At 50.4% G+C, this 15263-nt stretch overlaps 1 protein-coding gene across 3 annotated transcripts in view; it reads right to left on the bottom strand.

The window, feature by feature from the left end:
• The window catches only part of GNB5 (G protein subunit beta 5), a 38497-nt gene extending 24270 nt beyond the window's left edge, over positions 1–14227 (bottom strand). The window contains exons 1-3 of one of the 3 annotated variants that reach the window (XM_070422683.1): positions 14102–14227; positions 8267–8378; positions 1939–2075 (exon numbers count right to left, since the gene is read on the bottom strand). In XM_070422683.1, the coding sequence (XP_070278784.1) occupies positions 1939–2075; positions 8267–8378; positions 14102–14227 (375 nt within the window). Of the gene's footprint in view, positions 1–1938; positions 2076–8266; positions 8440–9348; positions 9365–14101 lie in introns of those variants that run through there. The other 2 variants (XM_070422700.1, XM_070422693.1) reach the window with 2 other exon arrangements.
• Between the last annotated feature and the right edge of the window lie 1036 nt (positions 14228–15263).

The raw sequence follows: 15263 nt of genomic DNA, 5'->3' as shown, positions 1-15263 counted from the left end.
CCCAGCCCTGACCCACACGGTCAGGCTGACTCATCTCCTGCCTTTTAAGGGAGAAGGGCGGCTCTGAGTCACTCCAGGTCTGTTCCAGAGCCTTCCTGCTGTCCCAGCTCCTTGCCACATCCCAGCCACTCTCTCTGCAGCAGACACGGGTGGATGGAGCCTGTCAGCCCTCCGCCCCTGCCTCCCTCTCTTTGTCATGAGTGACAAAAAAATCAAACATACATTATCCGTTCTAGGATAAAACAGTCTAAAAGGCTGGGTGGCAACATGCACATCTCAATAACCACAAGTGAGCATTTGAAAAAACAATGTCTAGACAGAACTGCTCCAAAATGAAAACAATGGTTGTGACGGTGGTGGCAGCAAGACCCTTTCTGCGTTCCCTTTTCCGGTGCTTCTTAAATGTGGTGAAATACGAGTGCGAATGGACATAAAAAAAGCAAGCGCTATGTGTCATACTAGACTGGATGCTAATACAGGAGATTAATGACACGGGTCCTGTCAAAACAACCCGTTTTGTGGATGTTGGAGCTGAGGATCATGTAGGATATATACAGTGTTTATACTTAAAACGGTTATTAAAAACAACAACAAGTTGTCCTTTGAAAAAGCTGGGATGAAGGCAAGGGTGGAAGGAAGCCCAAACTGGCTATGAAAACACATGTATGAACATACAGTTGTATGTTCAGTGCATGTAACATCACAATAAACCTAAAAAGTACCAAGCAGTGGCCGCCAGGCTCCAAGAATCCCCGGTCATGCCGGTCTCACACAGCCCAATGGGCCTCTCCCTCATTTTATCAGGTTGGTCTGTGTGAGGCCAGGTTAGAGAGGCCCTGGGCGTGGAGGCGTGGCTTCTGCCTCCCTCTCCCTCTCCTGGATCACGTGCTCGGGGGTGCCCAGCCTCCATGTCCTGAGCAGCCCTGAGGCAGGTCCCCAGGGAGCGGAACTAAACCTCCAGCCCAGCCATGTGAGTGAGCCACCTCAGAGTGAGCCTGGGCCTCGTCGCCGCCTGCAGCCCGCCGGCGTCCGGCCCGCACGCTCCTGAGAGACCCGAGCCAGCCACCCAGCCAAGCTGCCCAGGTTCCTGACTCTCAGGAGCCACGCGAGAGAATAAACATTTGTTGTTTGCAGTTGCTAACTTTTGGGGTAATCTGGCATGCAGCAATAGATAATATAAGACGTAAAATAAACTATGTCAACTGTACAAAATGAATGAAAAATCAGGCTTCACAAAATATATATATCCTTTTTTTTTCATCCTCATCACCAGACAGGGGTGGGTTCTCAGAGCCCTTATCCTGGAGAACTGTTTTCATTTTTATTGTTTAAAGTATTCCATATGTCTCCCTTTTCCCCAACTGACCCCCCCCTCCCCCAGCCGCTCCTACCCCCCAGGACAAGCCCCATATGAGCATAACCAGTGGTGCTCATATGCACGCATACAAGTCCTTTGGTTGATCTCTTATCCCCGCCTCCCTGCCCCGCCCCCCTGCCCCCCGCCTTCTGGAGAACTGTTTTTAAATAGTCTTTACAAACCATATATCTTAAATGTGTTCTTTAAGGCATATAATTGCTCAACAAGCCACGGTAGCCTCTCAACCACATGGCCCCCAATCTGGGAAAACCCACTGTTTTACAGTTGGTTTCCCTCACAAATAAGACTGTGAGGTATGCTCAGGAAGAAACAGTTTTAAATGGTGAGTCAAATAGAGTTTGCAACGTTTCAGCAGGACCAATTCCAAATCTCCCCAAATTAGCGCGGCTCCGCGGTATAAAACAACTCTCAGCCACGCCACACGCCACACGCCACACTCGCGTCCTCTGGCCAATCAGCAGAGGCGGAAAGCCCAGAAAGGATTTTGAGAAGGACTGTTCTCGTCCCCTCCGCCATGAAATCAGAAAGCCGCTCACCAGCACACAACAGGCGCGACGTACCTGCGACGAGCTCACGATCCTCCGCTTGTCTTTGCACCAGTCCATGCAGAGCACTTTGTTCCCGTGGCCTTTGAGGGTCCTCCTGGTCTTCATGACGAACTGCCCCAGGGCCTCCACCCGCTCCGCCACCTGGTGCACTAGGAGGACAAGGCCACAGTCAACCTGCTACCGAGGCCAGGCTCTGAGCCAGACGCCGCCGGCTCAGGGAAGACACTGGGCTTTCTCTCAGCCCCGGCTGGACTCCCCTTGACTCTGCCAGGCCCTCGCCTGCTCTCTCCTTCAGGCTTAGAAGAGGGCAGAGACAACAGTGTCGTTCTCTCTGTGTTTTTCAAGCCACTGCCATACGTGCACGTTGAGGGACTAAGGACAGTGTCTGTAAGGCACTGTACGGAATTCTGCAGTTGAAGGGCCACAGCTCTGCAGGAGGGGCAGGTGGCAGCAGAGTGCGATTGCTGTCCCCATTCACAGGTGAGGAGACTGAGGCGCACAGGGGTCACTTGGCTAATACGAGTTCATACGACTCCCTGGGAGGGAAGCTGCGGCTTCTGGTTCTTTTATCTACCACTTTCTCGTCACAAGGAAAAGTGACTTTACAAAAACTACCCGGGCAGGTGCCGTGGTGTGTGCTCATGCTGCTCTGTGGCAGGCCCTGCGACTCCTAACTGACCCCTGTGCCTCGTGCGGGCCGGGGACACAGATGACCCACCCACATGCTGCAGGAACGGGCGGCCGAGCAATCCACTTTGGGTTTACCGGAAACTCTGTGTCGGCACAGATCAAGGCATGTTCTAGAAGTCTGAACACAGGACCTAGGGGAGGTGCCTATACCAGGAAGGAGCTCCAAAAACCAGACTTTCAGGGGCCGGGCCACAGCCTCTCTCCTGAGGCTCAGGGAGAGATCCAAGGGGCTTATCCAGATGCTGCCACTGCCGAGTCTCAGAGGGAGACCAGTTCCCTCGGAGCAGAAAGGGTCGCAGAGGCCGTCCCGTCCACCCCCACGTCGTGCAGGTGGGGAAACCCAGGCGAGGGATCCTGTGGCTCCTCCTGCTCACGGAGCCCCATTCGCTTTCTGGTAGAGGCTGAGTCCAAGCCTCCTTCCTTTAAACCTCTCCGCTGGGGCTTCTTCAGCTGCTGCAGTGCCCACCAGCTTCCTTCAGAAGTCCGGGCTGAGAGGGGCTGACGCGCCTCCTAGGGAAACCCTTCCTTCCTGCTTCCCGCCCTCCCTTTCCTCTAAACACGCCAGTGTGTTTTCCTAAAAAGAAGGAGCTCTTACATAACCACAGTGTAATCACCAAAGTCTGAAAACGAACACTGAAACAATTCCACGCCTAACCCACAGACCTCACGGAGATGCCCTCTACCGTCCCACAACAGCTTTAGAGCAGGCGTGTTAAACTTGTGGACCGCAGGCCGCATGCAGCCCTCAACGATTATTTTTGTGACCTAGCCAATATAACGGTGTGTAAGAAGACATTAATTTTATCATTGCTTATTCTATTTTATACTATACTTTTCTAAATAAACCTACATTTTTATGAAAATTGAAGCTTTGTGACTCACAGAAACTTAAACCTTGTTTATTTGGCCCGTGTTAGCCTTCGAGTTTGACATGCTTGCTGTAGAGCAATGGAAACCCAAAGATCCTGGGCTGCATTCAGTTTTCACATTTCTCTCAGGCCCAGTCCTTCTGTTCCCGTCTGGGCTTATCCGCTGCTTCCCGGGACCAGGTCCGGGTGATGCACGTCTGGCAGGAACGCGCCAGCTGAGCTGAGCTCCTGCCCATGTGACCCACCAGGACGCACCTGCCGTAAGCGCCTGGTTGAGGTGGCATCTTCCAGGTTTCTCCACTGCAGTTACCATTTTGCCTCTGGTAATGAAAAAGTACCCCGTGGGGATGCACGTTGAGACTACATGCATCTCCCTACTCCTCAAACTCGAATGCCTGGTTTTAACATCCACCCATGAATGACTCTTGCCTGAGCTGGTGATTGGGGAGAGTTGGCCAGTGGTGATTTTTCTAATTCCATCATCCCTTCTGCATTTTCAAGCTGGCTTTCTCATGCAGAGGGAGCTTTCCCTTCACCCCAACTTGTTTATTCATTCATTTATCCCAGCGTGGGCTCATGGATTCCTACTGTACTCAGCTGGCTGCAAGTCCTTTACTATTATTATTTATTGAATAAATGAATAAAAATAACTGGGAGTTGAATATGTTCTGTAAATAATTTGTGGGAGCTTGTTCAGAGCAGCTGTGCTTTCTCCTTTGCCCCTTCTAGCCTGTACCCACACCCTGCCCCAGACCTTCCCCACACTATTGTCTGTGACCATGGGTTATGCATATATGCATACAAGTTCTTTGGTTAATCTCTTCCCACCCACCCACCCCCATCTTCCCTCTGAGATTCGACAGTCTGTATCATGCTTCGATGTCTCTGGATCCGCTCTGTTCATCAGTTTATTTTGTTACTAAGATTCCACATATGAGTGAGACCATGTGATACTTGTCTTTCTCTGACTGGCTTATTTCACTTATCATGATACTCTCCGAGTCCCTCCATGCTGTCTCAAAGGGTAAGAGATCCTTCTTTTTTTTACTGCTGTGTAGTATTCCTTTTTGTAAATGTACCATAGCTTTTTTATCCACTCATCTACTGATGGGCACTTGGGCTGTTTCCAGATCTTAGCTATTGTAAGTTGTGCTGCTATGAACATAGGGGTGCATACATTCTTTCCGATTGGTATTTCGGGTTTCTTAGGATATATTCCTGGAAGTGGGATCACAGGGTCAAAAGGCAGTTCCATATTTAATTTTTTGAGGAAACTCTCAAATCTTCTTCACCTCTCATCCCTTTGACCTTCAGACAGCATCATCCTGTTGGGCCCTCATCCCCAAGTCAGACCCTCAGCCAACATTACATACAGGAAGTGGCTTACGTGGGTGGTCAGGGGAAGCCAGCCTATCTCAAACTCCACAGCCAGAGGCCCCATGCCTCTATCCCTGCCTTTCCCGTTATTCCTTCAGCACTTCCTGCCCTGGATGTATCTCCTTGTCCCTTCTGCTTGCCTTCTACCATTGGTTAGTGCTTCCTTGCTTGAGTCGAAGGCATTTTAGAGTCATGAGGTTACAGCTTGTAATAGTTTCCCATTGCTGTTGTACTCATTTCTACATAGTGGCTTAAAGCTACATAACTTTATTCTGTTGCATTGCTGGAGGTCAGAAATCTAAAATGGGCCAGCAGGGCTGCATTCCTTCTGAGGCTGTAGGGGAGAATCCACCCCTTGCCTTTTCCATCTGCATTCGTTGGCTTGTGGCCCACATCACTCCAACCTTGTTTCTGTCATCACATCTCCTTTGACTCTGATCCCCCCTCTTTTAAGGACCCTTGTGATTACAGTGGGCCCACCTGTATAATCTAAAATAATCTCATCTCAAGATCCTTAACTTACTCATGTCTGCAAAGTCCCTTTTGCCATGTAAGGTCACATATTCACAGGGTCCAGGGATTAAAATGCAGATGTCTTTGGAGGGCCTATCACACAGCTCTTAATTAGAGGAACCCATCTGCTTAAACCTTCCTGTCTTCACGCACTAAAAGTTTTCTTCTCCCAACAATCCCCTCCCTCCCTCCCTCCTTCCCTCCCTCCCTCCCCCTCCATTCCTCCCTCCTTCTATCCCTCCCTCCCTTCCTTTCTTCCTTCCTTCCTATTCTCACCCAAGGATATGTTTATTGATTTGAGAGACAGAGAGAGAAACATCCGTTGCCTCCCATACATGCTCCCACCAAGGATCGAACCTGCAACTTAGGTATGTGCCCTGACCAGGAATCGAACCCAAAGCCTTTGGGTGTACAGGACAATACTGCAACCAACTAAGCCACCCAGCCACCCCATCACTTTCTTTATGAGGCTGGAATCCGGGAAGGGTTAGGGGATTTCCCTAAGGCTATGCAGCTACTCTAAGGAAGGATGGGGAGTAGGCACCAGGGTTCAGGCTCCTAGTCCAGCTTTCCTCACCATGCTAGGCCGTCTCTCAGAAAGTTGCGATTTACATTAAAAAGGAAAACAAAGTAAATTTGTGTGTGTGCGTGTGTGTGTGTGTGTGTGTGTGTGTATGAAAAGTCAATATTGTGGGTTGGGGGAGGGGAGCAAGTTGCAGAACAGTGTATATAACATGAGCTCTTTAGTTTAATCAAGAGATGCTTGTATGTGCATTAACGTTGTGGCAGAGTTCACGAGAAACTTACCTCTAGAGAGGGACCCCGGGAGTGGGGAAGTAGAGATACTTTTCACTTTAAACCAGTGGTTCTCAACCTTGGCTGCACATTAGAATCACCTGGGAATCTTTTTAAAATCCTGATTTCTGGGCCTCATCCTCTGGAAATTCTGTTTCTTTGTTATGGGGTGGGTTCCCTGTGGAAAAGCCGCAACTTGACTATCTCTCTACCTTAAGGCAATTTACAAATTCACAGAAGAGGCTGAAAAATATCCCATCGGGCAGCCTGTACCCGAGTAAGAGAGTTTCTGGAGAACCCCTCTGCACTGAGCACAAAGGTTCAGCAAAAAAGCTGAAGTGAGGCTGGGCTGGAGCTCTGACTGCCTGCGCTGGAATCCTGATCCAACCACTTTTTAGTTGGGGTCTTTCTTTGCAAGTCCTGTCATCTTTGTGTGACTCGGTTTCCTTAGCTGTAAAATGGAGACATCAGACCTACCTCAGAGAACACCACGCTCACAGCATCATCGCTATCATCTGCAGAGTGTACAAAATTGCAAAAAGAAACGGGAAGACTCTGCCCCATGCCTTCCAATATCCATGCCTTGCTTCTCCCCCGATAATGGAAACCCGGCTGTTTGAGGATGGCAACGTGCCCAGTTCAGTGCTCCCTTTCCCAGCCTCCCTTATAGAAGCCATGTGACCTAGTTCTGGCCAATGATGCACAAGCAAAAATCTGTGGGGAAGAAAGAAAATTTCGGGGGAAACTTTTGCTTTCCTGAAAAAGGAGAAACAGGCTGGTAACCAGATTCCCTCTCCTTCCTGTCCTGGATACGGGGGTGATGTCTGGAGCCGTGGCAGCGATATTATAGTCATGGGGCAAATGCCAGTGCTCTCAGGGTGGTGAAGAGAGACAGGAGCGTGGATGGCACCTTGGGCAGCTGAACCAAAGCTGGTGACTGCCTACCCTTGTTCTTGTTATGTAAGGAAAATAACTACCAAGTTGCTTAACGACTTTATTAGGGGTTTATGGTTCATTGTAGCTGCATATAAATGACAGGGGCTTCGTGTGACTCCTCTTTAAAGAGGCCCCTACCGGAGCATAGCGCACTCTAGATTCAGGTCACCTGCTTCTGTCAAGTAACTTTCAAAGAAAGGAATCAGGTGCGATAGGGCCTAGCATGGACCCCATCTTTCTTTCCCACAGAATTTAAAGGGGATGGTACCAAACGCAGATGGCAGGAGCACCATGTGCAGGTGTGCCTGAGGGTACCAGGAGGAGGTCTTGCTCAGCAAAGGGGAGCTGCCACCTTCAGAGTTGAAAAGTCAGAAGAGGCCACTTTCCCAAGCTTGGCCCTGAGCCCAAGCTCTGCTGAGGGCGAACCATATGACACGGTAAAGAGAAGCTGACCCAGCCCACCTGCTACCTAACTGCTCACGCAAATAAAATCACAGAGCCGGTCTAAAGGATGGCAGTGGTCAATAAGGTAAGTGTAAGGCTGCTATTGTCTTGTATGCCAATCAAACCCCATCCAGCCAAAGCTTTTAAAACAGCCACAAATGAACTCAACGGTAAGCTCCTCCACTTCCCTTCCCCCATCCAGCTCTCCACCCCCAAGGACACGGGCAGATGGGGAAAATGAGCTTTTAAATCAGAGTCTAGTTCCGTGTAAAAGCAAAATTGAGAAGACACAACAGTGATGGAGGAGGTCAAATAATTAAAAATCAAAACAGTTCACCCTAGGCCGCGCCCCCGCGGGCTGACGCGCTCGCACCGCTGACAACACCCCCCACCCCGCTCCGCCTGGGAAGGGCGCGAGTGCGATCAGTTTGCACCTTCCAGGCAGGCGACGAAGGTAACTGGTCCAACGATCCTTCCTGGGGAGGCCGGCGGCCAGGCCCGGAGACGGGCGGGGGCTCTGCCAGGTGCCCGGAGCCTCCAGGGGCCGCCTACTCGGCCCCCACACCCGCGCGTCCCGGGGGCGCACGGCCACTCCCCGCCTTCGCCTGGCGCGGGGACGCCCGGGACCCGCATCCCGCCCCGGCCCGGGCCGCCCGCACCCTCCTCCTCGCTCCCTCGGCCCGCCTCCCGCGCACCCCCGCCCGGCCCGCACTCACGCTCCACGTCGTGCAGCTTGGCCCGCTCCTCCTCCAGTTTGCCCTTGAGGCTCTCGGCCTCGCTCTTCAGCGACGCCAGCGTCTCGTTCTCGTGCAGCCCGTCCGTGGCCATCTTCGCGCGGGGACGCGGCGGGGAGGGAAGCGGAGAGCCAGGGTGCGGGTGAGCTGCGAGGAGGCCGCCGCGGGCGCAGCTCCAGCCGCGTCTCCCGCGCGCGGCCCCGCCCTCCGGCGCTGACGCCGGCGGCTGCGAGCTGGGCTGCGGCGGCCGCCCCCTCCCGCCGGCCTAGCGGGTGGGCACCGAGCCCCCTCCGGGCCCCGCGTCCCGCGCCCCGCCCCGCACCTGCCGCGCCCCGGCGCAGAGCCCCGGGCAAGGCCTTGGGTAGCGAGGCTGCGCACTCCGCCCGGGGGAAGCAGGAGTATGGTGCCCATTTTCCCGGTGGGAAAACCGAGACTCGGGGAAGACACGCGACTGGGTGGAGGGTGGAGGACGCGCAGGGAGTGAGGGCCACGCTGGGGTTCCAAGGCCGGACGCCCGGCTCCTGGGAGTCTGGTGAACTCCCGGCGACACAGCCTGCCTCCCCTCCCGCCTCCCTCCCGCTTCCCCGCACAGATCTCCCCGCACGGCCGGGAGGGCTCTTCCTGCGGAGACGGGAGAGGAGAGGGCAGCGCGGTCCGGCTCGCGCCGCAGATGCCCGGCCTGATCCCGGGTAGCTCTGCTGCTCCCCCCACAGCGAACCGGAAACTTCCCTCGTTTGTTGACATCAATATACGCAAATAAAACGAGTTCTGACTTCCGAGAAGCTCGGGGGGTCTTAGGCCCGCTGCTGGTTGTGCTATTGCTTTCTTCGCTGGGGAATTAGTCCCGGAGGAAGGAGGGGCCATGGCACACGGGGCCCAGACCCGGCCTTCTGAGCCCCTGGCCGGCTATCTCACCCGTCAGTTCGGAGGCAGCTTCCTCCACTTGGCAGTGCGGGGTCGCCACAACGCTCCCAAGGTTGCAGATTTGTGACACTCAAGCCATCCCCCTTCCAGCCCCCCACAGTGCCAGGCACTGTCCCAAGTGCTCCACGTTAATAACTCACCACAGTCACCCTGAATGAGTACTATAGTCATTCCATTTTACAGATGAGGAAACTGAGGCACAGAAAGGTTAAATGATTTGTGGGTTCACTCTCCCCGAAAGGCAAAGGCAAGATTTGGGCCCAGGCAGCCTGGCTCCGTTCAGTTACAGCTTCAGGACGTCAGTGTGGAGGACCCCGCCCAGGCTCCTTCCTCTTCCCCTCTCCATGCCCTTGCCTGTGTGTGTTGTGTACAGACTGGAAGGCAGATCACAGTTACACATTCTAAAGGGAAACATCGCCTCTTTGTAGCCCCTCCCTTCCTGAGGACTCCAGCCTGGACTTGCTAGCCTGAGCCCTCTCTAAGAAAAGTTGGGAGTAATCTATATTAATATTCTATAATAATAAAAGCATAATATGTTAATTAGACCGGACAGCCAAACAACCTTCTGGATGAAGCCACAGCGGCAGGGCCATGACAGGCAGGGGCCGAGGCAGAGGCGGTTTAGGGGCGATCAGGCAGGCAGGCGAGCGGTTAGGGATGATCAGGCAGGCAGGCAAGCAGTTAGGAGCCAGCGGTCCCAGATTGCAAGAGGGGTGTCTGACTGCCGGTTTAGGTCCCTGTGGGATCAGGCCTAAACTGGCAGTCAGACATCCCCTGAGGGATCCTGGATTGTGAAAGTGTGCAGGCGGAGCTGAGGGATGCCCGCCCTCCAGTGCACGAATTCGTGCACCAGGCCTCTAGTCTATAATGAATATATTAGGTGCTCAGTTAATGTTAGTTTGACAAATGGATGTGTGGCAGAATATATAAATATATAAAGTGTAATTAAGTAAAATATCAAGTGTATACAATGTTTAAATGTTTTAGATATGTTCACCTATTTATAGATCTGTGTCAAGAGTTTGCAGAGCAAAGGTTAAGAGCATGGGTTCTATCTAGGTCAGACTACCCAGGGGCCAACCCTGGCTATGTGGCTGTGGGCGATTTACTTAATTTTTCTGTGTTTCAGGCTCATCTGTGAGTGGGGATGACACCCTCCTCATGGGGTCCTCATGAGTTTGACATGCTTGAGCATTCTGAGCAATGTGTGGCACACAGTACTTGCTTGCTATTATTATTATTTTTTAAATGAACATTTTTTTTATTGTCTGAAGTTTTACATATGTCTCCTTTTTCCCCAATTGACCCCCTCCCCCATCCCTTCCCAGCCCGGGCAAGCCCCCACCACCCCAGTGTCTGTGTCCATTGGTTATGCTAATATGCATGCATATAAGTCCTTTGGTTGCTCTCTAACCGCCCCCCCCCTTCCCCTACCATTTGTCTCTAGATCGATCTACTCTTGTTCATCAAATTATTGTTGATCATTACATCCCACATATGAGTGAGATCATGTGATATTTATCTTTCTCCAACTGGCTTATTTTGCTTGCTTGCTATTATTGTTAAGGCTGCCTGTACACTGGAACAATTCATGTGAAGTAATTTAAATGAGGAGACACTAGGTCCTGGACACTTCTCACAAGGGTCACCTCAGAAGGTCTGGGAAAAGCAGCATCCTCTCCTCCCCCTCTCCGGCTGGCACCTCCTGGCCCTGGTGGGATGTGTGCGTTTGCCCGTCTGTGAAGACCTGGGATGAGCGGTGCTTCACGCTGGTGTGCGACCTCCTCTGGAGGCTCTCTGTGTCAGAGAAATCCCAACCCTCCTCTAGTCTGGAAAGCCTACCAGACTTTTACTAGTAATAGCTGGAAAAGTGCTTTCCTGTACTTTGGCTTTAGCTGCTTCTTTACAAAGTGGAGCAGCTGGAGATCTGCTACATTTCAACAGTGGTGGAGACACAGGGTCGCCCCTGTTCATGCAAAGGGCCCAGTGGGGGCTGTCCACACACTCCCAAACACTCGGATAAAGGGTAGCCGTCAGTCGCCACTGTGGAGAACAGTATGGAGGTTCCTCAAAAAACTAAAAATGGAACTCCCATTGGACCCAGTGATCCCACTTCTAGGAATATATCCCAAGAAATCAGAAACACCAATCAGAAAGGATATATGCACCCCTATGTTCATAGCAGCACAATTTACAATAGCTAAGATCTGGAAACAGCCTAAGTGCCCATCAGCAGATGAATGGATTAGAAAACTGTGGTACATCTACACAATGGAATACTACCCCGCTATAAAAAAGAAGGAATTCTTACCATTTGCAACAGCATGGATGTAACTGGAGAGCATTATGCTAAGCGAGATAAGCCAGTCAGAGAAAGATAAATATCACATGATCTCACTCATTTATGGAATATAATCAACAACATAAACTGATAAACAAAAACAGAGACAGAGAATCATCAATCAGAATGTCAAACCTCAGAGGGAAGGTAGGGGAGGGTGGGGGTAAGGGGGAGAGATCAACCAAAGGACTTGTATGCATGCATATAAGCCTAACCAATGGACACAGACAACAGGGGGGTGAGGGCATGAGTGGGGGGGTAATGAGGGGATAAGGACACATATATAATACCTTAATCGATAAAGAAATTAAAAGTCAAAAAAAAAAAGAGAGAGAAAAAGGTAGCTGTCATCATCTGGATGTCTCCTCAGCCAAAGGAGGCTGCCTGATTGTCTGGGAACCCCAAGTGCTTGTGATGGCGAGAGCTGGTACAGCCCCTGCAGACTATCTCCAGGCAGGGCCTCTGAGCTGGGAAGAACCTATGAGGCCACAGATTACTTGACTGCTGGGATTTTGGGCTCCTTCTGTCCACAGAGAAAGTTGTTTAAAAAACAGCAGAGCTAGCCCTAGCTGGTTTGGCTCAGTGGATAGAATGGCAGTCTGTGGACTGGAGAGTCCCAGGTTTGATTCCAGTCAAGGGCACATTCCTGGGTTGTGGGCCAACCCCCAATAGGGGGAATTCAGGAGGCAGTGGCCAATTCTCTCTCATCGTTGATGTTTCTATCTCTATTTCCCTCTCCCTTCCCCTCTGAAATCAATAAAAAAATATTTAAAAAAATTAAAAAATAAATAACAGAAGAGCTAGATTAATAAATAGCACGGTTCCAGGGTGGGAATGTGGCCACCAGAAAGCAGGCTTATTTTCAGAATTGAATGTTCTCAGTTTGACAATTTGCAGAGCAAAGTTTAGAACATAATGTGCTGCAGGTAGGAGCCCATTGACCTGGGCCTGAACTCTGTGACATCAGGATTACTAAACTGCACCTACCCTGTGTGCCTCCCTGTATGCCATTTACTTTATGGGAATAATTTTTAAAGCACTGTCAGGGGTTATAATACAAGCAGGAGGATGAATACTGCCTTTTCCTCTTTAGTTAGATAAAATGTAAAAGTCACCTTTCTTCTCTTTTGATAAAAGGTTTCTTAAATTCTATATATATAAAAGCCTAATATGCTAAGTGTCCAAACAAATGGTTGACCACTCGACCAGTTGCTATGATGCACACTGACCACCAGGGGGCAGACACTTCAACTGGTAGGTTAGCTTGCTGCTGGGGTCTGGCCGATCAGGACTGGGCAAGATGGGCTGGACACGCCCTGAAGCCAACCTCCCTTGGTCCCTCCCCAGCTTCTAAAATATTTCTTCTAATTTCCTTTCAATGTACACAAATTCGTGCACTGGGCCTCTAGTGTGTTAATAATTGAAGATTTCCTGTTGGCTTTGGGGAAAGAGTGCTTTACCACTTTTGACCAGGTGGGGGCTCTGCTGGGCTCAGCCAGGCTATAGAGCAGAGCTTTGCAAATCCTCTGAGATAGGTCTAATTCCTAGGGCTTGTCATGCTCTGGACTTTTTTTTTTCCTGCAAGATCTGAATACAGATCTTCCATAATTAAAGATCTGAATACAAGACCTGTGCATAGCCACCTCTGGTGAGGATTGATTTTGTGTACTTTGGGAAAATGCCAGGATTTATGTTTAGTCTCTAGCCCTTGCTGAAGGCTTGGGTTTTAGGTCCAAGGAGCACTTTTCTTTCAGCTTAATTGTGCTCATTACTGTGGCCCTGTGTGGTTCAGTCTCAGCAGAGCTGTTCCCAGGGGCAGAGGGCACAGGGCCTTTGGAAAGGTGCTCCCAAGCTTTTGATTTGCTAGTGTCCCTTTTAGCTTGGCTGCTTGCCAAGAAGACTAATAGGAGACAACAGAAAAAAGCCTTAGCTCTAAAAAAGCGTACCAGCTAAAACACTGAAACATTCATTGGCCACTTCTTGTGCTGGGTACTGTTTAAAACACTTTATTAGATGAACTCGTTTAATACTCACAAAGCCCTATGGCAGTGGTTCTCAACCTTCTGGCCCTTTAAATACAGTTCCTCATGTTGTGACCCAACCATAAAATTATTTTCGTTGCTACTTCATAACTGTAATGTTGCTACTGTTATGAATCGTAATGTAAATATCTGATATGCAGGATGGTCTTAGGCGACCCCTGTGAAAGGGTTGTTTGACCACTAAAGGGGTCGCGACCCACAGGTTGAGAACCACTGCCCTATGGGATAGCTGCTATTGTTCCTATTTTACAGGTGGGAAAATAGACCTTCTCAAAGAGTTGAGTTTGTTGATTCACAACCACCAAGGAACAGAACTAGGATTGAACCCGGGGAGGCAGAGACCAATCCACACCCTCCCCCATGCTGCACTGCCTTACCCAGCCTGGGGTGCGGAAAATGTTTGTGTGTGTACACTGGTTCTGTGGCAACTCGTCTGTCACAGGACCCGCACATTAGACATTGTTTTAAGATAGGTAACTAGTTAAAAAAATTTTTTTAAGTTACACTTACAATTTCTGCACATGTTGAGCAGTAGCTGAGCTGTTGAGATTTCTTGAAAACTGGTCTCAGAGCCCTTTGTTTGAAACATTTGTCACAGGAGCCAAATACGTTAACTAGAAAGGTCTGATCACACATCTTTAGCGCGAGATGAAGCTGAAAGAGAGAGAGAGAAGGGATGTGTGTGAGAAAAGCCAACAGAAAACGCTGTTTTAAAGCTCAGACCTCTACACTGGGATAAAGTATCTGCAGTTAATCTGTAACCTTTGATTTATTACAACGTGCGGGGTCAACACCAACTCGCTCATCTGATCAGTAAGCATCCGACAATAGGTCTTCTGACCTTAGGTTTAACTGGTTGTTTTGGCAGCTTGCAGACATGGGCACAATTAATCTTTGCAGCACAATATTAATTCTGTGGGGCTCAACATGGAACGCATTGTTGTAATGAATAGTATAATCTGAATTAAAAAAAAACAAAACAACTCCTCCCTTCAGGGCGAACTTTTGGAGTAAAGAGTCAGAAAATGGCAGAGCCTAACTCCAAACAGTGCATGAGTCGGTGTAAATGCGCGCTGGCTCCCTGCCAGGAACGCAGCATCCCACTTCCTTCTAAACATGTGACAGCGCAGACCCAGGGTCCTGGCCTGTCCACCCAGAAGTCCGCTGGCCCACGCCACTGAAGGGAGGGCAACGTTGAACCAAAACCATCCAGTGGCTAAGGTGCTGGCTCTGGCTGAGTGGACCCTGGCCCCTTTACTTGGGCAAGTTGCTTAATCTCTCTGAATCTTCGCTAATCTAAAAATGAGGATCTTAAATCCACCTCCTAGGGTTGTCAGGGAATTTTAAGCATGAAGCACTCAGCATACAGTGAGTTGTTATGCTGCCCTGCGAGTTGCTGTAATAGCAGCAGCAGCAGGAAGGAGGGAGAGAGGCTGGAGATGTGGACAGAGCAGAGAGGAGCCCGTTGCCAAAGTTCAGGTTGACACATGAAGGCCTGAGCTACACCAATACTGTGGGACAGATGTGGACCACAATTAGGAAGAAGGAGCTGGACTTGGCAACGTGTGCAGACGAAGAGAAGGAGATGTCTATGACGACTCCTAGGTTTCTGTTCGGGAGGCTGAGGGGTTGTGGTGCCATTGTCAGCGATGGAAGACAGGAGGTTAAGATG

Source organism: Myotis yumanensis, unplaced genomic scaffold (assembly GCF_028538775.1).
Source record: "Myotis yumanensis isolate MYYU_CA2020_CCGP unplaced genomic scaffold, mMyoYum1.0.hap1 SCAF_1, whole genome shotgun sequence".
Taxonomy (NCBI): Eukaryota; Metazoa; Chordata; class Mammalia; order Chiroptera; family Vespertilionidae; genus Myotis; species Myotis yumanensis.
The sequence above is the reverse complement of the archived record's forward strand: the minus strand, read 5'-3'. Positions and strand labels throughout refer to the sequence as shown.